This window comes from Girardinichthys multiradiatus, chromosome 20 (assembly GCF_021462225.1).
Source record: "Girardinichthys multiradiatus isolate DD_20200921_A chromosome 20, DD_fGirMul_XY1, whole genome shotgun sequence".
Classification (NCBI taxonomy): Eukaryota; Metazoa; Chordata; class Actinopteri; order Cyprinodontiformes; family Goodeidae; genus Girardinichthys; species Girardinichthys multiradiatus.
This window is the reverse complement of record NC_061812.1, coordinates 4,196,271-4,224,252: the sequence shown is the minus strand read 5'-3', so window position 1 is coordinate 4,224,252 and position 27,982 is coordinate 4,196,271. Positions and strand designations below refer to the sequence as shown.

At 39.6% G+C, this 27,982-nt stretch overlaps 2 protein-coding genes across 5 annotated transcripts; one reads left to right on the top strand and one right to left on the bottom strand.

The window, feature by feature from the left end:
- Nucleotides 1–915: 915 nt before the first annotated feature.
- On the bottom strand, nucleotides 916–19,211 carry LOC124857567 (intermediate filament protein ON3-like). Of its 3 annotated transcripts, XM_047348880.1 has the most exons (13): nucleotides 19,131–19,211; nucleotides 18,587–18,659; nucleotides 17,209–17,427; nucleotides 15,380–15,695; nucleotides 8,328–8,536; nucleotides 8,186–8,246; nucleotides 4,437–4,532; nucleotides 3,876–4,040; nucleotides 3,643–3,768; nucleotides 3,412–3,555; nucleotides 3,231–3,307; nucleotides 1,635–1,681; nucleotides 916–1,426 (listed from the first exon to the last, which is right to left on the bottom strand). In XM_047348880.1, exons 4-13 carry the CDS (start codon nucleotides 15,689–15,691, stop codon nucleotides 1,320–1,322), a joined length of 1,344 nt encoding a protein of 447 aa, XP_047204836.1. In that variant the 5' UTR covers nucleotides 15,692–15,695; nucleotides 17,209–17,427; nucleotides 18,587–18,659; nucleotides 19,131–19,211; the 3' UTR covers nucleotides 916–1,319. The 3 variants fall into 3 exon arrangements, with proteins under 3 accessions (XP_047204836.1, XP_047204838.1, XP_047204837.1); XM_047348882.1 differs by lacking the exon at nucleotides 18,587–18,659 and having other exon boundaries at nucleotides 19,131–19,198; XM_047348881.1 differs by lacking the exons at nucleotides 18,587–18,659; nucleotides 19,131–19,211 and adding an exon at nucleotides 18,311–18,442.
- Nucleotides 18,295–26,083, top strand: si:zfos-1056e6.1 (uncharacterized protein LOC107988029 homolog). 2 transcript variants are annotated; one of them, XM_047348883.1, is made up of 9 exons: nucleotides 18,295–18,422; nucleotides 20,466–20,530; nucleotides 21,951–21,998; nucleotides 22,095–22,159; nucleotides 22,244–22,281; nucleotides 24,401–24,480; nucleotides 25,333–25,395; nucleotides 25,477–25,527; nucleotides 25,750–26,083. In XM_047348883.1, the coding sequence occupies exons 1-9, from the start codon at nucleotides 18,356–18,358 to the stop codon at nucleotides 25,801–25,803; spliced, it is 531 nt and encodes a 176-aa protein (XP_047204839.1). In that variant the 5' UTR covers nucleotides 18,295–18,355; the 3' UTR covers nucleotides 25,804–26,083. The 2 variants fall into 2 exon arrangements, with proteins under 2 accessions (XP_047204839.1, XP_047204840.1); XM_047348884.1 differs by lacking the exon at nucleotides 18,295–18,422 and adding an exon at nucleotides 18,697–18,773.
- Nucleotides 26,084–27,982: the final 1,899 nt, after the last annotated feature.

The following is a 27,982-nucleotide window of genomic DNA, read 5'->3' as shown; positions in this document are numbered from 1 at the left end:
GATGCTCAGCACTCACTGTTGCAACCAAAGCTGCATGTCAGAATTATGCTGGAATCCAGCAGTCATTAGTCAACATTACAAATGATGAACAGAATTTGAGCACAAGAGAGGAAGCAAGAACACTGTATAAAAAGATGAATAAACTGGATCCTGAATTCATGTTTAATATGTGGAATGCCTTCCTAGAGCGTTTCCAGGGTGGGAGTATTGCCCTACAAGCAGTAGAATTAGACCTTTGCAATGATGTGGATTTGGTTCGGTCATTTCATGACTACATAGCAGGCCTGCAGGATCGGTTTGATATTTTTGAGAAATCTGCAAGGAACATGTGCCCCTACTGTGTCCAATGAGCGCAAAACAGAGACCCAGAAAAAAAGTAAGAACAGGCTGACGAATGATCTGAGCCTGAGTGCTGGTTATCAGGCAGCAGACGTTTCTGTATATCTGCTGTATTGACCGGTTAGTGTCAGAACTGGAGAGAACACACCAGTCATACATTATTCCATGTGACTTTTTTGGATTGTTTTATGAAGTTCATGTTGTTTGCTTGTGTTGGTTTAATAGGTAGATCAGGCGCGTCCAATATGGCGGCCGCACTCATGTATCCCAGCAACCTGCTATGAGGCAACTCATATATGTATGTTCGATTATTAGCTAAATTGTTTTTTTTTTATTATTTTATCTATAATTTATGCTAACACTTAAGCTAATGTTAGCATAGGTACTAACGTCAACGTAGTTTAATCCTTATAATGGTTTACTACAGTAATTTAGACCTTTCTTCCTGACAGTTGGCTCCAGAGGGCACTGTCACATTTTCATGTAAATTATAAAAAAAAATTGTTTTGCTTTTTATAAAGAAAGAAACTGTCTCTTGTACCTTTATCTGTTACATTTGAGAAAAAACACAACCCATTTGTTAAGATTCGGTTTATTTGTGAATTGACACATAACTGATAAATTAAATTCAAACCCATGATTACATTTCTGTCTGATTATTAGTTAAATTGACCTTAAATGCAACTCACAGCTAATTTTGGGCTACGTTGTCATTAATACCTAACAATAGTATAAGTGGATCACCTTCTTCACATATTATTATGGGTTAAATTGAAGTAATAACAATTGTTTTTCCTAAAGAAGAAAGAGTGGCTACTAACACATACCATACAACTGGTCCCTAGTAATAGTTCTACAGTAATTGTTAAGATTACATGGCCTAAATATCAACTATTTTATATAAAAGCTGACTGACTGACTGATTCGTAGGTGTGCATGCATCCCAAAACCAAATTTGAACAGGGAGCTGGTGTGGGATCTTAGTGAAAGCTGTATCTGGAGTTATCTCTGGTCTCGATGGTCTTGATTAGCAGTTTTGGAGCTGGAGAGCTGCTGCTGCTTTGGTAGCCATTGCTATATTTTGGAACTGGGGAGAAACATCAGGGGAAAGAGAAGAGAATAAAAAGGATGAAAACAAGTTAAATAGAAATGTCATTTTCTCTTAAAAGTTGGTAAAAATGATCAGAATAATTATGTTCTCAGATTTCCTCCCTCTGACCAGAGGGTGTAACGTCTTATTAGTGAAGATATCAGCTTCTTGAATATGCAGTATTGTCCTCAACGTTGTTACTTACTGGGGCTGGAAACGGCCTGGATGTTAATGATGGACTGCTGTCCAAGTCTAAACAGGAAGAAAGGAAAACTTCAAGGTTAAAGTTAAATGATATTTCTCTTTCCTAGTGGAGTGTGACTGTGAGATTATGTGAGATTTATGGCATTCTAAATATAACCCTTCATTCATCTGGTCATCATATCTTTGCATTTTTATTATTATTATTGATGAAGACACATACACCCCCACAACACTCTAAATCTGTTTTCATTACTTTGGGACAAATACTGAGTTCATATTGCTCATATGTGAACTGTCATCATTCTTACGAGGTAATCCGTCTCTTGAATTACTGTGTTTAGATTTTGATGTGTTTTAAATTCTATAGATTCGCTAACTGTAGCTTCAGGTCTGCATATTTTAGTTAACTTTAAAAAATAATAACTGTTCTGAGAGCACCGACACAGACCGGTTATGTTTCCTCAGTCAGGATGTCTCAGGCCTCATCCAGTGAGTTTTGTCTTTCTTTCGATCTCACTGCTTGTTTTCTTCCCAGCAACTACTGTCAGTTACTGCCTTCACTGATAATGTCATAGGTTATACACTCTTCAAATATACCTTTGGTATTTTAGCATATTTTCCTTCACAAATAAGCATTTAGTTGAAAAGTGATCAATTTCGACAGTCGACGGGTCTTTTAAAGTGCACATTTACAGACAGAGGAAAAAGAAAGTCTGTCTATGCCGTAATGGCATGAAACTTGGTACAGCCAAGGAGTATCTGCTAGGTGCTATTAATTAAATTAATTTGATCATCAGCTGGTATGACCACATACCCAGTAGGTTTGGCATCAGCAATGGCCAAATAGAAGCAACTGTTGCTCCCCATCAACCTGGAAAGGGTTTTTAACATACAGTAGGTGTGCTAGGTTGCATCTGAAGGAACTTCATTTCTTTAAGAACAAGCCCAAAGCAGAGATATTTGGCCATAATGCACAACACAATGGTTGTTAGAAAATAAGAAAAACAGCATTTTAACACAATTACATCAAACTAATGATCAGGGCTTGTTGCTGCCACGGGACCTGGAAAGATGAATTAATCATGAAGAGTAAAATGTGAGAACATCTGTGCGACATCTGAGGTTTGGCCCAAACTGTGCCACCAACAGAGCAATAATCCCAAACACAGCATCAAATCTACACCATAGAAAAATAAGAGATCAAGGTGCTGCAGTTCCCTTGTCAGAGTAAATATACCAGCCAGAAATAACTGAAATGTTGTGGTGGGACAGAAGACAGCTATGCAGAAGCAAACATCTGGAAACCTCAATAAACTGAAGCAATGTTGGAAAGAGGAGTTGCTCAAAATTTCTCCTCAACAATGCAGAGGACTGATACAGTCAGGAAGAAAAGAACCTCTTCAAGTCTTCGCTGCTGCATAAGATTGAAGCAAAGGGTGCATTTATCTCTGGATTGTACATGACTCGTGACTTTCTGTCACTTGTACAAAGTGTTCTATCTTTGTTTTAATGGTGACTGAAAATTTTATGGATTTCTTTCAAATGTGTTTCTGTACAGGTGCAGAGAGTTATGGATCTTCCTTCGCCTCTCTCCTACCTGTCTTCCTCTCCTTCAAGAAGCTTCCTGTAAGTGGCGATCTCAATGTCCAGAGCTAATTTCAGATTCATTAAGTCCTGCAGAGAGAAGCAAATGAATAATTTCACTTCATTTAACAGTCTGTCTTCATCCCTCAGTATTCCTTTTATTTTTCCTCTCCTTTCCAACGCTCCCCACCCACCTGGTACTCTCTCAGCTGTCTGGCCATGTCCTGTTTGGCTCTCTGCAGAGCGTCCTCCAGGTCTCTGGTCCTAGCTTTAGCTTCTTTCACAGCCAGCTCCCCACGCTCTTCTGCTTCGGCCAACTGGTTTTCCAGACTGGCTCGCTGATGGAGCATGCAGAAGACACCAAAACAATCTGTAATGGATCTTAATCATGGTTTTTCTGGATAAATGTTAGCTTGCAGCCACACCTGCGCTTTCACAGCCTCTATCTCGCTCTGCAGACGGCTGATCATTCGGTTGACCTCGGCAACCTCTCCTTTCACAATGCGAAGCTCATCTCCAAACTGACTGGCTTGCACGGACATTTGATCAAACTGGAAACAATCATACAACCTGTCATCTTTTCACCTTTAAAAATGGACAATCTTTTAACATGGCAATAGGTATAAGATTTGCTTGTTTTAGCATATTACGTTTATACCTTATTCTTGTACCAGGCCTCTGCCTCCTCTCTGCTGCGGGCAGCAATCTCCTCATACTGGGATTTGACTTCAGATACTATCTGCTCCATGTTGAGGCTGCGGCTGTTGTCCATCTGCAGCACCACTGAGGTGTCTTTGATGCTGGCCTGCAGCTCACGCAGCTCCTGGTGCAGGTAACAGACATGACAGGAGGAAATCTTCTGAGACAAATGTGATGATTTAAAGTTTAAGACTTAAATGAAAGAATTTAATATTGATATTTAAAGTGGAAAGGTTTCAGGAGGGGTTTATATTGGGTTTATAAGTAAGGGTCGGCGTGTTTTGATGGAAATGACACAGTAACATTTTCTTTTCTGGCTTTATTTATTTTTTATTTGTTCTAAATGATGAAAGTTTGGAAGAAGATTTGAACCAACATACGCTTTACAGAGCTGCTAGCTGGTTAAAATACCACCAGTTAATCTTTAAACTCATGGAAGGAGAAGTTTTTATCAAGAAAGTGACTTCAGACCAAAAAAGGGAAACATGAAGGTTTTAGTGGTATTAAGACCATTTGATACCTCCTCATAAACATTGCGAAGGAAGTTGATTTCATCACTCAGAGCTCCAACCTTGTCCTCAATATCTGCTTTGATCAGGTAGGCTGAGTCTACATCCTGAAAATATACAAAGATTCAAAATTACAAAATACGCTTAAAACCTTGGAAGAAAAATATGTCGAAATGTGGAAATCTTTACCAAATAAAATATGTGTTCAGATGAGACTCATTTGTCAGATTAAAAGCACTCTCTGAAAATAACAACCTTTAAGCAGGTATTTTTATTGGCCTGATATTCTAATGTTAAATGTCATGTTTTCATTGGCTGCAAGTGGAAAATCACCCTAAATAACAGGAATAGGGGTGTGAAAACAACAGTCTGTGTGTAATTAATCTATATGTGTTTCACTTATTGATACAGTTAATGAAATAATTGAACTTTTCAATAATAACCTCATTTATTGAGTAAAACTACAGGTCCTTCTCAAAATATTAGCATATTGTGATAAAGTTCATTATTTTCCATAATGTCATGATGAAAATTTAACATTCATATATTTTCGATTCATTGCAAACTAACTGAAATATTTCAGGGCTTTTATTGTCTTAATACGGATGATTTTGGCATACAGCTCATGAAAACCCAAAATTCCTATCTCACAAAATTAGAATATTTCATCCGACCAATAAAAGAAAAGTGTTTTTAATACAAAAAACGTCAACCTTCAAATATTCATGTACAGTTATGCACTCAATACTTGGTCGGGAATCCTTTGGCAGAAATGACTGCTTCAATGCGGCGTGGCATGGAGGCAATCAGCCTGTGGCACTGCTGAGGTCTTATGGAGGCCCAGGATGCTTCGATAGCGGCCTTTAGCTCATCCAGAGTGTTGGGTCTTGAGTCTCTCAACGTTCTCTTCACAATATCCCACAGATTCTCTATGGGGTTCAGGTCAGGAGAGTTGGCAGGCCAATTGAGCACAGTGATACCATGGTCAGTAAACCATTTACCAGTGGTTTTGGCACTGTGAGCAGGTGCCAGGTCGTGCTGAAAAATGAAATCTTCATCTCCATAAAGCTTTTCAGCAGATGGAAGCATGAAGTGCTCCAAAATCTCCTGATAGCTAGCTGCATTGACCCTGCCCTTGATAAAACACAGTGGACCAACACCAGCAGCTGACACGGCACCCCAGACCATCACTGACTGTGGGTACTTGACACTGGACTTCTGGCATTTCCTTCTCCCCAGTCTTCCTCCAGACTCTGGCACCTTGATTTCCGAATAACATGCAGAATTTGCTTTCATCCGAAAAAAGTACTTTGGACCACTGAGCAACAGTCCAGTGCTGCTTCTCTGTAGCCCAGGTCTGGGGAATGCGGCACCTGTAGCCCGTTTCCTGCACATGCCTGTGCACGGTGGCTCTGGATGTTTCTACTCCAGACTCAGTCCACTGCTTCCGCAGGTCCCCCAAGGTCTGGAATCGGCCCTTCTCCACAATCTTCCTTAGGGTCCGGTCACCTATTCTCGTTGTGCAGCGTTTTCTGCCACACTTTTTCCTTCCCCCAGACTTCCCACTGAGGTGCCTTGATACAGCACTCTGGGAACAGCCTATTCGTTCAGAAATGTCTTTCTGTGTCTTACCCTCTTGCTTGAGGGTGTCAATAGTGGCCTTCTGGACAGCAGTCAGGTCGGCAGTCTTACCCATGATTGGGGTTTTGAGTGATGAACCAGGCTGGGAGTTTTAAAGGTCTCAGGAATCTTTTGCAGGTGTTTAGAGTTAACTTGAGCACAAGAGAGGAAGCAAGAACAAGGGATTTTCTTTGACGGACTGGCAGATACATGCCGCATCCTGAAAAACACCCTCAGTCTTCTAGCAATCTGCTTGGCAGCTGAGGCAGTTAGTAGGACTGTGCCATTTTCCATGTCTCTGAGCATAAAAAGGACAGATATCATTTATTGACATTAGCAACTGTTGGGTGAGATTCTGGTATAATAATTTCGATTGGAGTGTGACCAGAAATGGGGGTCAATTTCCACAGCTTCTGACTGTCAACAATGTTGTGATTACTTTGAGTGCTGTCAGTCCGGTGTTGGCCTGATTGGGTCTAAGCTTGGCTACATGTCCTGCTTCATATCCTAAATGATTAAACCACAGCTGTCTGCAGCACTACCACCTCAATAATAAACAACTGCAAAATATAGTTTGCATCCTCAAAACAACCAGGGGCAAAAGTATCAAGCAGATATGGCAGCTTAGTCTTAATTTTGTGGGAAGGGGTCCTTGATGTGCAACCTTACAAAACCACTAGGTGTCAGACTAGAGAAGCAAACCTTCCCAGTAAAAGCAGACCAAGTCCTCTGAGCCCCCGAAATTTGCTCACGATGCCAAGTTAATAAATGTGTGGACAAACATCTCTGGATTGGTAAAATGTACTCAGATAACTATAAAACATAATAGTCTAAAGCTGTGGTGTTAGTCTCTTAGACAGGAGAAGTGTTTGATCTGTTCAGGGTCAATTTTTCATATAAACTATAATTTACAACAGATTTTTCTGAGATTAAAAGTATCATTTAAATCACACATAGAAGTAAAAACCTGATACTGACTAATGTTTTATTGAGTAATGATATTGGTTGAGTCTTTGTTTGTCCATCTTATTTATGGGAGTCAAACTCCGTTTATCGAGTTCATTTGTTCTGCTACGTTTAGACGTGCCTCTGCTTCAGCACACTGGATCAAATAATTAGACCATTAGCAGAACCCTGGAGAACTTGACATCCTGCTGAGGAGATACTTCAGCCATTTAATTTCAGTGTGTTGGACCGGGGGCAGGTAAAGGTTGCAGGACTCATGCCCTTGATGAGTTTGGCGCCCCTGGTTGATCAACTAACCCAGCAATTCATCATTTAACTATTTTTCTTTAGTAGACTAGGCCACTAACTGAGCTGCTGTGTACTCAGATTTCCTTCGCCATAGAAAGTGCTCCTCGACCAGTGTTCTTTCTTTGCTTTCTGCCTTCCCAAACCTCCAGGTAATTCTGTTCCTTTCCACATGAGCAAAGCCAATGACTCAATGCGATTGGCTGGACGTCTTTATATATTAATAGACAAAACATTTGGCTAGTTGGCATTATAAATTGAACTAGACTGTTTTGCATTAAATGCCACTGTATCAGATCACTCTATGTGACGGGACTGGAGTGGTATGAATTAGATTTGCTGTGTGTTTCTGTTTAATAAGAAAAGAAATGGACCAGTTGTTCTTGAGAGGACATTTGTTGTGAAATGGTTCCATAACGTTAAGCTGAATTGAAATGAAATGTTTCCAGATTTGGAGACAATATTCCTGACTGATAATTCACGATGAAGAATAAAAGGCACAATTTGGTTGAATCATAAATTCGGTTTAAAAAGGAAAATTTTTTAAATATTGCAATTGAAAAAGCAACCTAGACCTGAGTGTTGGCTCAGATATAAAAATAATCTTTCATTTAAGAATACACAAAACTGGAAATGTTTTTCTTTGAAAGCTCTTAAACCTTTCAGACCAAGAAGTATAGAAATAAAAACATAATAAACACTAAACAAGTTGTACAGAAAAAAACTGCCTTGTTTCTGTTCCCATTTAATTTATGAGAAATTCCTTACAGTTTTATTATGCTTTGGGGAAGGCGGGACAATATAGACAGCAAAATCTGACAATACAGGGGATCTTCTTACTCGGCACACCTGTAAGACCGAAAGTGACTGAAAGTGTCTGTGTCCTGACCTTCTTCAGGATGACAAAGTCGTTCTCCAGGTTGTTTCTCTTGTTAATCTCCTCCTCATATCTGTGGCAGAAAGAGGGCAGTCTGACATGTTAGTGTACGTAAGGACACATATGACCGGAGACAACAGGACTCTCAGTTTACTTGTGTTTGAAGTCCTCCACCAGGCCCTGCATGTTCCTCAGCTCCCCATCTAGTTTGGTTCTGTCGTTGTTCACCAGGTCCATCTGACGCCTCAAACCTGCCATGTAGGCCTCAAACAAGGGTTCCACGTTAGACCGGGTAACACCGTGTACCTGCAGCAAATCCAGTTTGGTCTCAAGTATTTTGTTCTGCTGCTCCAGAAAACGGACCTGGGTAAGAGAGGAAGACAAGAAATGTTTAAATCCCACCTTGCATATCAATGTTTCACCTTTTGTTTTGTGTAAAATATCTTTGAAAAACTTTGATATTTGTTCAGTTTTTATTATCTTATTTTTTTATGTTTGCTGAAACTTCCTCGCTTCGCTTTTGCAGGTACAACAAATATGTCTTTAAACAGGCTTTATTAAAACAGCTTATTTGATGTTGACTTGAAAACATCGTTGGACTTAAGATTTATTGAACCATTAGTTAAAGCACAGACCTTTTCTTTATTATTCAACACATGATTTGCCCGAGAATGGGCTCACATCAGAACTCCAACCTCGTCAGCTTGAAATGTCTGGGATCTCAGCGTTTGGCAGAAAATTCACAGCATAATTTTCTCTCTGGGAATAATCATGTGAAATGAGAATGAAGCTGAGATCATGAAGATCAGCCAGCTGACAGACTATCCGTACTTCGTACAAGTTTCCCTCTTTGGAGGTCGTGTTTCTACAATGACTCAGATAGAAAAAAAACAAACACAAAGTGACCTGAGAAGGCATCTCTTAGTCATTTAGCCCATATTACACAGTGCCATGCAGAAGTATTCACCCTCCTAAACCTTGTCGCATTACAGCCACAAACCTTTTTTGTCTTTCATTTTTTGATTTTAGGTGACAGACCAACACAGTGTAGAGCATTATTGACCAGGATGAAAAATGCTACATGGTTTTCAAATTTATTCACTGCTGAAAAGTGTGGCAAGTACAGTACACACCAAAGGTTTGGGCACACCTTCTCATTCAAAGACTTGTCTTTATTTTTATGACTATGAATATTGTAGCTTCACACTGAAGGCATCAAAACTATGAATTAACATGTGGAATTATATACTGAACAAAAAAGTGTGAAACAACTGAAAATATGTCTTATATTCTAGGTTCTTCAAAGTAGCCACCTTTTGCTTTGATTACTGCTCTACACACTCTTGGCATTCTGTTGATGAGCTTCAAGAGCTTCACCTGAAATGGTTTTCCAACAGTCTTGAAGGAGTTCCCAGAGATGCTTGGCACTTGTTGGCCCTTTTGCCTTCACTCTGCGGTCCAGCTCACCCCAAACCATCTCGATTGGGTTCAGGTCCGGTGACTGTGGAGGCCAGGTCATCTGACGCAGCACCCCATCACTCTCCTTCTTGGTCAAATAGCCCTTACACAGCCTGGAGGTGTGTTTGGGGTCATTGTCCTGTTGAAATATAAATGATGGTCCAACTAAACCCAAACCGGATGGAATAGCATGCCGCTGCAAGATGCTGTGGTAGCCATGCTGGTTCAGTATGCCTTCAATTTTGAATAAATCCCCAACAGTGTCACCAGCAAAGCACCCCCACACCATCACACCTCCTCCTCCATGCTTCACGGTGGGAACCAGGCATGTAGAGTCCATCCGTTCACCTCTTCTGCGCCGCACAAAGACACGGTGGTTGGAACCAAAGATCTCAAACTTGGACTCATCAGACCAAAGCACAGATTTCCACTGGTCTAATGTCCATTCCTTGTGTTCTTTAGCCCAAACAAGTCTCTTCTGCTTGTTGCCTGTCCTCAGCAGTGGTTTCCTAGCAGCTATTTTACCATGAAGGCCTGATTCACACAGTCTCCTCTTAACAGTTGTTCTAGAGATGTGTCTGCTGCTAGAACTCTGTGTGGCATTGACCTGTTCTCTAATCTGAGCTGCTGTTAACCTGCGATTTCTGAGGCTGGAGACCCGGATGAACTTATCGTCCGCAGCAGAGGTGACTCTTGGTCTTCCTTTCCTGGGGAGGTCCTCATGTGAGCCAGTTTCTTCATAGCGCTTGATGGTTTTTGCGACTGCACTTGGGGACACTTTCAAAGTTTTCCCAATTGTTCGGACTGACTGACCTTAATTTCTTAAAGTAATGATGGCCACTCGTTTTTCTTTACTTAGCTGCTTTTTTCTTGCCATAATACAAATAACAGTCTATTCAGAAGGACTATCAGCTGTGTACTGTATCCACCTCCTGCACAACACAACTGATGGTCCCAACCCCATTTATAAGGCTTGAAATCCCACTTATTAAACCTGACAGGGCACACCTGTGAAGTGAAAACCATTTCAGGTGACTACCTCTTGAAGCTCATCAACAGAATACCAAGAGTGTGCGGAGCAGCAATCAAAGCAAAAGGTGGCTACTTTGAAGAACCTAGAATATAAGACATATTTTCAGTTGTTTCACACTTTTTTGTTCAGTATATAATTCCACATGTTTTAATTCATAGTTTTGATGCCTTCAGTGTGAAGCTACAATATTCATAGTCATGAAAATAAAGACAACTCTTTGAATGAGAAGGTGTGTCCAAACTTTTGATCTGTACTGTATATGTATTTAATATCCTTTACTCTGATAGACTACAAGCATGTCTTGAAGATATAAAAACTTGGATGACTTTAAATTTTCTGCTTCTAAATTCAGACAAGACAGAAGTTGTCGTCTTTGGACCGGAGTCTTTAAAAAAGAAACTGCTTAGTCAATCACTTAACCTGGATGGCATTAAATTGACCTCTGATAATAAAGTAAAAAACCTTGGTGTTATTTTTGACCAGGACATGTCATTTAAATCCCATATTAAACAGGTTTCTAGGATTTCCTTATTTCAGCTCCCGAATATTGCCAAAATTAGAAATATCCTGTCCAGGAGTGACGCTGAAAAACTAGTCCATGCATTTGTTACTTCAAGGCTGGACTATTGTAATTCTTTACTATCAGGATGTCCACAAAATGCAGTTAAAAGCCTTCAGCTGATTCAAAATGCTGCAGCAAGAGTTCTGATGAAAATTAAAAAGAGAGATCATATTTCTCCTATTTTAGCTTCCCTTCATTGGCTCCCAGTTAAATCCAGAATAGAATTTAAAATTCTCCTCCTCACATATAAAGCCCTTAATGATCTAGCTCCATCATACATCAGAGATCTGATTGGTCCATATGTTCCTAACAGAGCACTTTGTTCTCAGACTGCAGGTTTACTGGTGGTTCCTAGAGTCTCTAGAAGTAGAATGGGAGGCAGATCCTTTAGTTATCAGGCTCCTCTCCTGTGGAACCAGCTCCCAGTTTTAGTCCATGAGGCAGACACCCTGTCTACTTTTAAGGCTAGGCTTAAAACTTTCCTTTTTGATAAAGCTTATAGTTAGAGTGGCTTAGTTTATCCTGAGCTATCTTCCTTATTTTTTACCTCCGTCTTCCTCCCTCCCTGTTGGTTGGAGTAAGGGGGAGTCAGGTTTAGCCTAAACCGGCTCAGTTATGGTTGAGGTGCAAACACACCCTCCATTTCTGCTACCTGTATGACTCCTTCTCTTTTCCAATGGTTATAATCAGACTGACAGAGAGAGGTATCCCAATCATTGTAGTTTTTAGTATAACAATGACCATCAGTGGGACCCTTTGTGGGGTGCCTTGAGACGACATTGTTGTAAATAAGCGCCGTTTAACTAAATAATCTGAACTGAAACTATCTGTGTAGTTATGCCGCTATAGGCTTAGGCTGCTGGAGGACATAATGACCACTTTCACCCTCTTCGCTACATTCTCACACTACTCTCCAATTTTGCATTATTTGCTGTTATTTCAGATTTTAACTTTGTTCTTTCTCTTTTCTCTTCCTAGAAGCTACACCTGGCCTGACTCTGTGTCTGCCTGTGACACCTTTCTGGAGAGGGGAATCATCCGAGCTTCTGCTGGCAACAACTTAATGCCCACCCTCTACCAATGATCCACATGGCCCTGTCTTTCAGTGTTTAACCCTTTCTCCCTCCTAGACATGGAAATTGACTGAGCTTCTACTGTGACTAACTCTATGTGCTCTCTTTCAGACTCTAACCTTGAAAACTGGCTCAGGGTTTATCTGTTCTGTCTTTCTAGGTGAAACAACTAAAGGAGCTACATCCATTAACATTTACTTTTCCTTCCCATAGAAAGTACTCCTGGATCAGTGCTTCTTTGTTCTCTTTGTGTCTCTGCTCTGTTCTCTCAAACCCCCAGTCGGTCGTGGCAGATGGCCGCTCACACTGAGCCTGGTTCTGGTGGAGGTTGCAAGTCACTGACTGGATGCAATCTGCTGGGTTTCCTTAGATAGAAAAACGTTTTATCCAATTTGAATAAATAACTGAATCTGACTGAACTGTTCAATGATTAGGATTAATTGGAATGTATGAACCTGACTGTTGTAAAGTGCCTTGAGACGACATGTGTTGTGAATTGGCGCTATATAAATAAAACAGAATTGAATTGAATTGAATTGATACCCCTAAATAAAATCCGGTGCAACAGTTGCCTTCAGAGGTCATCTAATCAGTGAACAAAGTCAGGATGTGAGTTATTTAATCTGAGCCCAAATCCAGCTGCTCAGTGAAGGCCTCAGAGAACATTAGTGAACAAACAGCATCATGAAGACCAAGGAACACAGCAGACAGGACCAGGTGGAAGTTGTGGAGAAGTTGTGCCAAACTCTTTCTATGGTGACTCCTGAGGAGCTGCAGAGCTCCACAGCTCAGGTGGAAAAATCAGTTGACATAAACAACTTTAAGCTGTGCGCTCCTCAAATCTGGCCTTCACAGGAGAGTGGAAAGAATAAGGTCATTGTTGAAGGAAGCCATAAGATGTCTTGTTTGCATGTTGCCCTCAGTCATGAAGGAGACACAGCAAACATTTGGAAGAAGATGCTCTGCTCAGATTAGACCAAAGTGAACTTTTTGGCCTACATGCAAAATGTTATGTGTGATGGAAAACTAGCACTTCACATCACCCTGAACACACAATCCCCACGATAAAACACAGTAGTGGGAGCATCATGCTGTGGGGATGCTTCTTCAGCAGAGGCAGGGAACCTGGTCAGATGGAGCTAAAATCCAGGACAATCCTGGCGGGTTAAACCTGCTGGAGGCTGCAGATGACTTGAGACTGAGGTGGAGGTTCCCCTTTCAGGACAACAATGCCAATCATCCAGCTCCAAAGACTTGGGTGGTACTGCAAAGTATTGACAGATTACAAATATATGCTGCACTTTTCAGCTTTTTGACCTGTAAAAACAAATATCCAAACCAGTCATTCTCCTGTCATTTCACAATTACGCACTACATGGTCCATCCCATGAAATCCCAATAAAAATGAGAAGTTTGTGGTTGGAAGGCGACAAAATGTGAAACTGTTTAAGGTGCAATTTTGGTAAAAATAAAGGTAACAAACCAGAAGATGTACCAAGAACAAACGTCATTGTTAACTGCAGCCCAACACAGTATGTGTTCAGCTCAGGTATCCTGCCTGCAGCCCAGTTTGGACAAAGCCTGGGTTCTGTTCAGAGCAGAATAATGACCTTGTGAGGCTGCACCACATCATGTCAGACCGGATTTATCAGGTTACAGTCACACTCAATGGGAATCAAATGGGACAGGTAGCTTAAATATCCAGAACTATCAGTTCAGAATGTAGTTGTTTTAAATCCCAGGTGAATTCTTTACTTTCTGGGTTTTAAATGGATGTTTTAAAGTCACACATGAGATCATTTCTGCAATAAGAAATGTCAATAAATGCCATTATATCCTCTAATGGTTTTGATTTTCATTAAGATTTAAAGTAGGTCATGTTGCAACAAGTGAAACTTTGTTTCTTACATTGAACTAATTGCTTCTCTGCATGAGAGAATTTGGCTCTTTAATGTTTCATTAGGAGGGACCAGGTGGCATCGCATTACTGCAGGTCCGATTATCACTCTGCTTCAGTTTTCATTTATTTCTCCTTTCTTATGGTTAAACTGTTTTTAGCTGTCAAATTATTAAACACAATTTCTTATGGAGATGATTTAAAAAGGTAAAAAGTATACTTTGTAAGTGTGGATAGATGTGATGTTTTTTTATTTAGCTTGTTATATGTTGTGTTTAATTTGAAAAACACTGAATTTGTCCAATAATTCCCTGTTTTAGTCGTCACCAAACTCACTATTAAACTCACTAAAATACCTTACAGCATTAATGTGCTGTAAGGTATTTTAGCAGAATAATGCTAAATAAATTTTAAGAGCATAACAAACACACAAAGAATTCACATTTTTATAAATGTAGGCAGACTGGGCTTTATCCAGTTGGAATTCTGTCACCGAATGCATGACAGGAATCTGCTCTGAGATCAACAAAGCCTTTATTGTCAGGGTGTTATCCACGCCGTGAGAAGGCAGACATGTTCTCTGAGAAGGGGATCGATGTCCAGCGATATCACAGAGATGGTTCCTCCTTTGGTGGGAAATCTGTCAAGTCCACCTTCCTCAGCATCTCCAACAAAGGACACTGCTCACATTTACTGATTTATAACTGCAGTAAATATTATAAAGGCTGCTGCTGTTACTGTTATATCTGCTTCAAATTTTAGAAATTAGATTTTCTTGTTTTGCTGAAAGAGATTTAAAACTGCGTGACTTAAAAAGTTTTAGTTATTTTAATTTTCTCTACATCCTGAAAATAAAACAGCTTATGTTTATGTTTAATAGAACTTTTATTTATCTAGTATAAAGGTCAAAGAAGTGAATTTTAATGGTGTTTAGTGCTGAATGGGCTGAACTCGTCAGCTCGTAATGACCTACAGATTCTCTGTTAATGTTATCCAAACTGTTTGACCTTAAAACTTCCTGGTCCAAGAGCTGTGGTTGAAAAGATGAAAAAAATGAAGGTTTTCTGCCATCTTTAACAATCAAACCAGCCATCTACACGACCAGAAACATGTAGAAAACGTTTCATAATTTCACTAAAATATTTACTGTTTATGGAAACAGCCTCAGCTCCAGTTTCTTTACCTTGTCGATGAAGCTTGCAAAGCGGTTGTTGAGGCTCTTGATCTGCTCCTTCTCATGGGCTCTGCTCATGGACAGGTTGGGGTCGATCTCCAGGTTCAGGGGAGCCAACAGACTCTTGTTAACTGACAGAGATGTGAGTGAGGCCCTCAGACCAGATTGGTGCCCGTTGGCACCAGCGTACAGGGAGCTGCTGCTCAGAGAGACGCCACTGAAGCCCCCCTGACCCGCTCCAAAGCCGCTGAGCCTCCTGGAGCCGCTGCTGCTCCGGACCGAGTTACTGGAGCTGATACGCTTGGTACGGCTCAGACTCATGGTGCTGGGCGACAAAGGCAAGAGTCAAAAGGAAGGTGATGAAAAGAAGAAGAAAAATACAAGTAAGAAAAGATGAGCAATTTTTGAACTGAGTGGTCGCTAAAGTCAGAGGAGTAAAGAAGTGAGACAGGTGAGAACAGGACGTTCTGCAACAATGAGACATCTCAGGTGTCTCCTGGCCTTTTAAACCTCCCCCAGGAGAAGTCACAAGAGGAGGTGAGAAAGTGGAGCGCCACAGAACCAGGTATCTGATGTTCCAGATTTCTGGCCTATAATGTAAAACAGATCTGTTGGGTTAAAGGCAGGAACTGATAGCTGCTGCTAACTTTAACTGAGCTACAAAATCTAATCAAATTTATGATGCCAACGTGTCTGTAAAAATGACCTGAAGAGGCTGGAGGAGGTCTGGAAACACTACAGCCTTTAAAAGATTCACTTTTCTCTCGTGTTTCTTTTGTTCTCCGTCAGGCCAGCGAACCGGATCTGGATGGACAATCTGAAACCATCCAGGTGCTTATCCCGTTGTATTTCACACATTTACTTTATCATCTCACTGATCTCTCTGTAAATTGGAGCTCCCTGGCGTTCTGCTGTTTAGTCAGTGGGGGAGTAACTGAACAATAAATTGTTGTCAGCGCATTTTCTCCCTGGAGAAGCAATCAATAATTAAAAGTAAAGTCTGGTTTATGTGTGAAAAAGTTTTTATCACCTTACAGATTCCTTCACTTTTTGATTTTTCATGTCAAACCTAAATTTTGGTGTCAGACAAAGAAAACTTGAGGAAATACAGTCACCGTTTTTTAAGGAAACTGTTATTAAAACAGCCCGGCTCTACGGAAAACTAAAGCTAATCCTAATAACTGGTTGTTCTGCGCTTGGCAGCAGCATCACGCATCTTTAGCATCGTTATGGAGAACTTTTGGCCCACTCTGCTTTGCAAAATATGGTTTAGTCATTTTAAGCACAAGCAGACTATTTAGGGACATGCCACAGGATCTCAATCGGATTTAAGTCCTAACTTTGAATAGGCAACTTCCAAGCTATCTTTTCTTTTGTTGAGCCATTCAGACGTGGACTTAATCTTCTTTGGATCATTGTCCTGCAGCATAACCCAAGTGACCTTATGGTTAAGCTCACAAGCTGATACCGGACATTTCCTGGTGGAGAGCAGAATTTGTGATCCGATCAATTACAGTAAGTCATCCAGGTTCTGAAGCAGCAAAGCAGCCCCAGACCATCACACTGCCACCACCGTGCTTGATTGTCAATGTGACATTCTATTTTTAAGCTGTTTTAAATAGCCAGAAGTAACGGGACGCACACCTTCTAAACAATTTCACTTTTGTTTTTTTTCAGTCTACATAATATTTTCTGTGGATCATCAAGATGTGTTTTGGTATATATAAAATGGGCCTTTGTGTTCTTTTGGATCAGAAGTGGTTCTGACCTTGGAACTCTCCCATGGAAGCCATTTTTGCCCAGTCTTGACTCTTCACAGTTGAATCATGAACTCTGACCTTAACTGAGGCAGTGAGGCCTGCAGAGCTTTAGATGTGGATCTGGGTTCTCCTGTGACCTCCTGGAAGAGTTGTTGATGAGCTCTTGGAGTAATTTTGGTAGGTCAAACACTCCTGGGAAGGTTCTCCATGTTTTCTCCATCTGTTGATAATGGTCCTCCCTGTGGATCTATGGAGTCCCAAAACCATCTAGGACAAAAGCTGCTGGTTTGCTGAAACCTTTTAAACACACAAGAATGATTTAATTTACATACATTTTTTTCAGAGGAATTTATTTTTGTTGAGTTAAGCAAGACTTTGGTAACTTTGCGCCCTCTGGTGTTCACAGTTAGCAATTACAACTAAACGAGACGTATATCCTGAAATGTTTTGAATGTAATGATTTGAATTGCTAAACTCACCAAATTAACATGTTTAGAAGTAATAGTTTACATAAATCCAAACTTGGTATTTTCTTGTCTTGAAACCACGGTTCTGATAAAAAAATAAAAAAATAAACTTCTCCAGCACCTAGAGCTGTTAACTAAAAGGTTTTGGCACTAAACAAAAAGGTTTGTTGTAAAATAACAACTTAAAACTGCAAAACTTATCAAATATTTAAAATAATTGCCATTGGCAACTCGTGAAATACCATTCAGTCCCAACAGGTTGGGAGTAAAAAAGGAAGCAGTTTTAAGCAGTTGTCTTCAGTCAGAGGCTTCTTCAGATCTGCTGGAAGACGGAGCGCTACAGGAGATCCTTCCTGCCCGCAGCCATCAGCATCTACAACAACTCTTTGAGGAAACCTTCATAATATGAGCTACAACAACATTTAATTTCCCTTTGGGATTAATAAAGTATTTTTGAATTGAATTGAAAAGTTTAAACCCGTGTGGTTCACTTGTAGTTAACAGCTGTGACCACCAGAGGGGGTCATTCTCATGACTTCATGAACATAAATGTATTTCTCGGGAAACACGTGACCTTTGTGTAACTAGTTAATTTATCATGAAAATTGCTTTCTTTTGCCCTGTAATAATTCTTGGAAAACTGCTTGAAATAAATTTTATTGTGACATGCTGTAAATATTTTCCTCTGTGTATATTATTTTGAAACTACTAACCGGAAGTGTAATAAGCTGTGGTTTCGGGCTGGAAAAACAAAAAAAATGACTCCTGTCAGTTTGGAAAAATCTCCAGCGGTCTGGATCGCTCTGGAGCGCCTTGACAAATCCGGTTTGTAACTTGTAACCCCCCCTTTAAGCTTTGCGGGAAAATGTGCATGTGTTTCCATGGCGACCGTTTTGTCAACACATAAATGAGGGCTACTTGGTAGTTTTTAAACGCTTCTTTTACTTCAGTAATTAAGCGTTTCTGACACGTTAAATTCTTCTTTTTACCTCGTTGAAGTGACGCATCAGCGCTGCTTTTTCCCTGGAGACACGAGTTTATTATCAGACCTGCTGCTGAAAGCTGCAGATCAAAACAAACAAACAATAACAAAACAGAAACATCCCTTTAAAAAAAAACAGTTGTTGGCCAAAAAAAGATCCGGTCCGGGCAGATTTTGGATGATTTTGTCACTAGGTAATGTTTTAATCAACATCGCCTGTTTATTTATTCTGACCAGACTCTTTTCGTTCTCCTGATTTATGAACAATAAATAAATAGCAGTAATCTAAAGCCAAGGGCTTCTATAAAAACATGTTTTGAGTTTATAATAACCAACAGATTTGAACTGAAGGTTATAGGTTAAAGGTAATAATTTTCAGCAAAATTTGTTCAAGTCCAGCCATGTCAGCCAGGTCCGTCTATAAATACTGTTTCTCCTGACCAGAGAAGGAGCACAAAGAACAAAGATGTAACCCTCAGGAAGCACCGATATGTACATTTAGGCCAATATCGACAATAAGATTGCCGGTATGGCCGATAACCCATATTTACCAATATTATATCTTATTTTCCTACTCCTTCAATGCTGAAAAGACAGCCACACTGCTGACATCGCTTCTCTGCTTCAGTTAAACACCCACAATCCTGCACTGCATCACTATCACTGTCACATAACTAAACAAACACCACATGGCAACAAGATGGAAACAAACATCGGTCGTTAATATCGGCCTGTTTTTACTTATCGGACCGAAACCGATGTGTTAAAATATGACTACATCAGCCGATACTGATGTCAATGCCGATATATCGTGAATGTCTAAATAATACAGCAACAACAATAGTAATACATGAAGGCGTCCCAAAACAATTAAATAACTAAAACATCTGGTGTGGATCGGTTTCATATAGGTAAACTGAACTGGACCAAATAATGGTATGTTCTATATCAGTGGTGTCCAAAGTTGGTCCTCAAGGGCTGGAGTCCTACGTGTATTAGATGGCGCCCTGGGTCAACAGACCTCTGGAGAGCTTGAATGCATGTTGAGGAGGTCCACGACCCTGTATTGAAGAATCAGGAATGGAAAATGGATGGATGGATGTTGAGGAGGTGATTTAACCTTTTAAATGAGCTGTGATGGAACAAGTTCCCATCTAAAACCTGCAGGGTGTCCCTTAAGGTTAAGGACTTAAGCTGGACATCCCTCTTGTATGTAAATAAACAGGAGCAGAAATGTGAAATTAATAGAAAAAATTGTTTTTGGTGTAAAATGACATTTTTTAAGTTTTGTTTATTAGAAAACAACGTTAAGACAGCATTGTTCACCTGAGCTTTCTATATGATGTAGTGGACATACAATCACTAACTTGTGATAAATTGTTGCTTCCTGGTTTTTCTGCTGCCCTCGAATATTTTGATATTACTCTTCTTTAAATTTCCGGGTCAATTTTTGTTATTTGTACAATAAAAATTTTCAGCAGGCTATAAACTATAAGTTAGATCTGAGCCCTTTCGGCTCCTGTTAAGCGTGAACAGCATCACTGATGGGCAATATTTCTGTCTTCAGTAGATGGATTTCTGTAAATACCTTTTAAAATGAAAACTGATTTATGTATTTGAACTTTGGTTTGACCTCTCTCGTCACTCGTTAATCAGCTCACAACCAGAAATCAATTTTTAACAACTTAATGACTTCCTGTAGGGTCATTTATCAGTCAAAGGAACAAAAGCAGTTCTTAACTCTTCCACAAAAATGTTTTACTGGTGATCTTACTTTAAACGTTGTTTGAGAGCAAAGTATATATTGATTGTGTATTTATTTAAATATTAACTGTCATACAGGTTTCTAAATTATTATTTATATTAATGTTGACTTCTTATCGCAGACGGAGTCGTGGTTCTTCGAGACATCTCCTTTCCTTCTGCAGCTCAGGTCACCACAGTCACACAGGTAACTAAATCCTCTGTTTCCCCTTCACTTTTATTCACTTTTATTAGTTTGTCTCTTTCAGTAAGGCTGGATCACTTTCATCACGTTCTGAAAACAAATGCACGCCACACTTTTCCGATTTTTATTTGAAAACAACAAAAAAATGATGTGTGTTTCATTCTCTCAGATTACATCAAAATAAAGCGCATTAAACTTTGTGGTTGTAATGTGACAACACTGAGTAAAAAAGGTCAAGGTTCTGTCTGCCAGCTCATCACGGGTCGGCTTCGGACCTCCTGGAGACATTCTGTTGATGCAGCAGGACTGTTAGTGTCTGTGGCTATGATAGAAACAACCAAACCAACACGAACGCATTGAAGGGGATTCATGGGACCAGTGGAAACATGCAAGAAGCTCTGTGGTAGATTCAATTTTGTTCGGTAGATTAAAAAGTCTTACTGTTGTTTTTCCCTTATGTGAAAGAAAATTTGGTATAAATTGTTCTGGAAACAAATTAAGAGTGATTCTGAGCAGCACGCAAGGCCTGTCCAGGAACGTGTTCAGTTGAGGAAAGGTTCTTGGCATGAGGAGAGATTAATGAACTTGTTATTGTGAAGCGAGCCCGTAGGCCGGTCAGAAACAGTCCAGTTGGGACGAATTATTATTACAACCTGAGGTTTGACAGGTCGCCTGGACATTAGACCAGAGGGCCAAAAGCATTTACGTAAGTCACAAGATGAGAGCAGATTGGTTGGAATTTCCACATACACACCAATGATATGACTTTGAATATATACGCCCCAATTTGTATCAAATGTTGGGATTCTTTGAATTTTGTTGGTGATGTGTTCAGAGTTGTGTTGTGAATAAAGAGATCCCCCGCCGTCGGCTTTGAGAGGGAACCAGTTGTCTTTTCATCCATTTATTTAAGAATATTACTGCCTTTTCCCACAGCTGCTGGGCTGTTAAATGGAGGGTTTGGTTGCTGTAATGCTAATAGAGATTTTCCCACTAATTATTGAGATGGGAAGAAATATTTTTAGACATTTTTAAATAAAATGTAAACAAAAGTTATTTTGTCTAAACTGATTTTCCTTTTAAGTAGTTTTTTCTTCACATACGGTTGCCGTCTCACTTCCTGTCAGAAACAAACTTTTTGGTTTAATGAAAGTAAATCTAAATCTATCAGGGGTGTGAATAATTTTGGGGTTAACTGTCGTTGAAATGTGTCAATAATAGCCCGGCTGGTGAATGATCCTTGATGCATCTGTTACTGGTTTCACAACCCATCACCAGCCAGCGACAGGAAGAGAAGAAAGGGAAACCACAGGGATTGCTGAAGATCATTAAATGATTGGGTTATTTGTCTCCTGTCTTAAGTTACTAATGTTTAAACATTGTTTCTTTTGATGATGTGTATTTTCTGACATCTCTTTAAAAGATTCTCACCGACACTTTTGGGCTGAACTCTCCCAACGTCGTTCTGAAGGTACATGAATGTTTCACTGAATGCTTCAGCAAAATACACACATTTTTAGGTTATACTAAATAAATTAAAGCTATTTTACAAATGTCATCTGTGCAGATAAGGAATCACCGCGGCCACCTGATCCCTCTGAACAGCTCCATCCCTGCTAACAGTAAACACACGTATGTGAACACGTGAAGCGTGTACATCCACACGCCTTCCTCGCCGATCAGTCGCTCGGTAATAACGCCTGTGCTTCTCCGCAGGCCCCATGTGCTTGAAGTAACCAGGTTCTCTCAACACGGTAACAGTTGACTCTCCCTCTGTTCAGCAGTGATGTCCGCAAAGCTTCAAAAAATCTAGAAATGTTCATCAGAACTGAATTTATTGCTGAAATGGTCATATTAAATACCTTTAACATGAAGAAAAACTGCTAAATGAGATTTAAAGACAGATTACATGATGCATTTATTTAATTACACAATTTAATGATAAGACACCTTTATTCACAACAAACATAAATCTATTAACCTCACTACTACATGTATAGTCGGTTATATATGATAAAAATACTGCAGTATACTGTAATATATGGTTTTCAACATACGGTTGAAACAAGAAATTTAAACTTTAAAGAAAAATAACCTCAGTGTCTGACATTAAATCAGGATAATTATTTCCTGTGTCAGGTCAGTTATCAAAACTGTGTCTATTTACTAAATGTCAAAATAATAGGAGATATTTTTCATTATTTTTTTCAAGTCAGACGTTTGCATACACTTAGTGTAATGGTTTGAGATAGGCTGGTGCTGGCAGCGATTCTAGACGCAACTGCAAATGTTATGCAAAGGGATTTATTGCATGTACACAAATGATGTTTGACAGATCCTCAGAACCGGGTTCCATCTAGGAGGAGATGAAAGTGGTTAGGTTTGGTTTCAGGACAATGTAACACCAAAACAACCTGCACACAGCTCTGCTGATGAACAGTTCGGGAAAGTCCAGGTGATGATGCCATTGCTTTGTAAGCCTTTTATTAGTGCAGCCAAGTTAACTGGAAAGACACCGTTTTCCTTTTGTGACATCATGGGAAAATCAAAAGAAATCAGCCAAGAAACGAGGAAGAGGATTGTGGACCCCGTCAAGTCCGGTTTATCCTTGGGTCCAATCTCCAGATGTCTGAAGGTACCACATTCACCTGTTCCAACAGTTAAATGTAAAATACCTTGTGAAGATGCTGGATGAAGCATATTAGGGAGCGTTAATATTCCCGGTAAAATGAGACCTTTACCAAATTTCTCGACTCATCAAAATGAACAAACAAATCAGATTACAGTTTGCAAATTCACACAGGGTCAATGCCCTTCATCCCCTGATGAAACTAAAACTGGAGTGTTAGGTCATAAAAACCATCGTTACATTTGAAGGAATAAAAGGGGGAAGCGTGTAAACATGACAACATCTTCCCAACTGTGAAGTACAGTGGTGGTAGCATCATGTTGCAGGGCTGTTTTTCTGCACAAGGGACTGGTGCACTGCAAAGGTAGATAGAATCATGAGAGAAAAACATACATTTTGAAGCAAGATCAAGATGGCTTCAGTCAGGATGTTAAAACTTGGGCACAAAGGGCATTTCCATATGGACAACAACCCTAAAGATCCTGCAATGGAAATCAAACTAAACCCCCATCTTAGTCTCAGATTTGTGGGCAGAGATAAAAATATGCGTGATAGCTGAGCGGCCTACAAACCTGACCTGGTTACACTGGTTCTGTCAGGAGGAATGGGCCAAAAATCCACCAAACTATTAAGAGAGGAAACCCCCAAAATGTTTGACCCAAGTCCTACAGTTTAAAAAGTGTATTTAAATCTCGGACTAAAGAAAAAAATATCTCGTTTATTATTCTGCTGTTTACCAAAAAAAAAATTATGGTAATCATAACGGATCCAAAAAGGGAAAAGGTTGGTCCTGTTTAATGTCAGAGAAACAAGGTTGTGTCTATTTATACAGCGTAAGTCAGGGGTCTCCATGTTTAGATGCATCTCTTCTCCAATACACCTGAACCAAATAAATGACCTGGCCTCTGCAGAGCTGAATGACTGAATGCTGATAAGGGAAATCAGCCATTTTATTCAGGTGTGTTGGAGAAGGGACGCATCTAAAGGTTGCAGGGTGGCAGCTCTGTAGGACTGGACTTGGACAACCCTGGTGTATGTAAATATCTGGTTTCAACTGCATCTTTGCTTTAAGAACACACAACAGACCCATTTTATGGTGTAGAACTGGGTCCTTTACAATAGGTAACTAACAAGTGTTTCACAAAGATCAGTTAAGGGTCAATGGTCAGTTAGTTAACGGTTCATTTGTGTACTACAGTAAAATTGTGTTTTTCCTTTAACCAAGCGTTGTGATTGTGCTTCAGTGCGCCCCAAACCCAGAACCGTTCCAATGACTGTAATCAACAAGAGCATGAAGACCAGACTGCAGGCCATAGACACGAGGGTAAGATGCTCCACATGATGGAGGAAGAAGGCAGCAACTGCTAGTTTCATAGTTTCTTAGTGGTGCAATGTGATCAGTCCGTTCAGGCTTTATCAGAACATTAATGATTGATTGGAATAAATTGAGCTTTTTAGGGGAGCATCCTTCCAGCAACCAGTTCTCCAGAAGTTCATTTTCTTTATGGTTCATTTGTGCTTTTACAGTGAAAATTCATGCACAAATACAAAAAGAGAGAAGAGCCAAAACATTGAAGAAAAACGCTGTTTAGGATTGAACTGCTGTAAACGTAGAGGTTTTCTTCAGGCAGAAAAGAGTCGATCGTATTTTCAGGACAGAACCTGCAGGGTTACACCTGTGTCTGCGTGCATTCCTCTCAATCATATCGTAGCTTGGCTTAGTTTAGCTCATCTTCAGTAAAGTCAAAATGTTTTAAAAATGCAGAATGAACCTCATGTTTCTGTGAAAGTGACTTCAGATGTAATTTAAATCCAACGTGTTTCAGTCCTGCTGTGTGACAGCAAGAAAAACAATCTGAGCTGCTTTGGTACTAATTTAGCCACATTAATGTACTCATCATGTGAGCAACGAGAAATAAAAACAAGCAAAACAATGTGACTTTGCTGGCTGACACTGGATTGCAAATAGTGCATTGTGAGTTCATATGGTTGTTGACTGAAAAGTTATTTAACTCTCTGAGGAAGAACTTGAGTCTTAATAAACAATATCAGTGTGGATATTGTAAATGATGCAGATGCATTAATTCAGTGTAAATCTGGGTGGTTCAGAATTAGGCGCAGAACCTTTTTTAACTTACCTTCCACAACATGGGCCTATTGAGTTTTTCTTCTGCAGATCCAGAGACTCAACGACCTTCTGCCTCAGATCAAACTTCGACACAATGAAAAACTAATTACGGTAAGTTGCATTTATCCTTCGTCTGCGACCGCTCTGATGGAGCCTGCATCCACCTAAACGTTTAGTCTGTTTCCTCCTCAGGAGATTGAATGTCTCAACCAGAAGCTGATGTTTCTTTGTCAAAAAATGCAGGTGAGATAACAGAAATGATGCCTACTGAGACTAACATGAAGTTAAAACGATGAATGTATCTATCTAACAACCACCTGAACTGCTGCAGTCTTTCCTAAAACCTTCTTTAAGGTCATGTTAGTCAAACAAGTTCTTTAGATGTTGGATTGTGGACATTTTTTAAAGGAAGGATGTTTGCATGTGTCTTTCGAGTCTCTTCCTGACGGCGTTACTCTGTTTCAGGTGGCTGACTCTCACAGCTGGAAAGGTGTGCTGACCAGAACCCCTCTTTGGTAAACCGGGCCCCACATCCCTGACGACGGCTCAGTTGTGGTTTTTAATGAGCCTTCTTCTGTTTCTCTGCATCTTCATCATCATCATATCATCTTTGTCTGCCACACAATGTATAAACAAAGCATAAAAAACACAAAACAACATCTGTTGGTTGATAAGTGATACTTTTACAGCAAACCTTATAGGATTCTACTGCAGCAGCTAATTTGTAGCACACGATGGACCAAATGTCACTTTTTCTTGTTTAAACTATGAAGTTAATAAAAAGATGGAGAGAAACAGACATGTTGTGTCTTTTGACGGGCTGTGATGTGCAGCAGAGAGCCACTATAGTATACAGTATAGGATTTAGTTGTTTTAGGGAATTTAATAAATGTGCCAGGTTTGTGCAAGTACTTAAATTAAATCTCTTTTTGTTCATTCAAGTTAATACCCACATTTAAGGTATGTAAATGTGCTCTTTAAGATGAATTAGCTTGCTAATTATCTGATGCAACAATGGAAAGATTTGGTCCACATCATTCATCCGAACAACTTTCACTGTTCAAAACAGAAAACATTTGGGATTTCCGCCCAAATGTTCAAACTTAGTAAGGAACGTCTACTGCTCTCAAATATCTCAGACATAACCCCGAAGCTGCTGGAAAAACGATCTATGGCAGGGCTTCAAAACCATTTCATGGCAAAGAGCGATTTTTTAACTCGTTTCTAGTAAACAAATTCTTCTAGAGTCAAAAAACCCTTCGAAAAATGATCTACTTAATTTATGATTACTCTATAAAATGTATGTTTTACAGTAAATGAGAGAACCGGAGTTGTGTTTGAAACAATGTTTTAGTTTGACGTCAAAATTACAATCAGTTGATTTAATTAAAAGAAAACAAACACATTTTATTGAATGGGAAATTCCAAGTTTGGAAAATTAAGAAAAGCATAAAGTTTTCAGCCTGTTGAAAAATTGATTGAATAAAAAATTGAATTTCTTGTTCTTTTAGTCTCGTTCTGTTGTGGAGTTTTTATGCAGATACTGAACCAAATCACAAAGAAAACTGCTAAATGTCTGCTTTTATTTAAGTTTATATTTCAGAAACCCGGCTCAGTTCTACATAATGTTTGACCAACATTATACAGCGTCACAGTGGAGGGCCCAGAGAGCCTCATGCGGCTCCGGAGCTGCAGGTTTGGGGAACCCTGATCTATGGAATCAGAAACAGTCTCGAAACTGACATACAAACAACTAAAAGCTGCAATCAGAAAGATGTTATTTATCTCTATAAAGAGGGTGAGGATTATCCAGAGTTTGGCTAAAATATGTCATAAAATGCTAGATTTGGGTTTGACCAACATGCAGACCAGAGTATGGGAGCCTCAAGCCTTATTATTTTATTTTATCAATAATAAAGCTGGTGACGTACAGTGACATCCCCAGAAATCTTTCACAGGTTGGTGTAGCTCACCAAAATTAAAACCAAGGACTGACTTTATGATGCTGTAATATTAATAAGAACTGCAAAAAAAAAAAAACTTTAACAGACCATTTGTCTTTTGTTTTTACAAATTGAATTTACATTTCGAGTTTTCCAGAACACTTTCCATTTAAAGTTTCACAGCCTACACGTTGAAGCCCTTGACATCAAAAATCCCAGAAGAGAGTCTCTGACAACTGCAGATTTTTATTTCTCCTTTTCAGAGCATCCAGGATAATCATTGCATCTTCAGAACAATTTCCAGCACAGTGAAAACTACACATTAAACATAAATGGATGCTCACACAGTGTTTGATAAACAAGGTTCTAAACAAAACGGAAAGCATTAACTGTAATGGTGATTTCTAAGATTGACCAGTTTACTATGGTGGTGATCGTAGAATGAACACTGGTTAAACGCCTGGACGCCTGTGTTTGTGGTTCTACCAAACAGAATACACAAACATTTGCGTATAATTCATTGTGATCACAACTTACCATACGAGCAGATTACGTGAAATATTACAGCCACAAGCTGTGTTGTAAGCCTAACTAATTGGCCCTGAGGCCTTTATTTATAGCCTGAACTACATTTGGTAACAAAGGAAATATACCGTTTTATCATTACTTCAGTTCTGTGTTTCAGTCACTCATAATATGGAGATCCAGTTAGAAAAAGGGAGCTAAATATAATAAAAATTACCAACTCAAAGTAA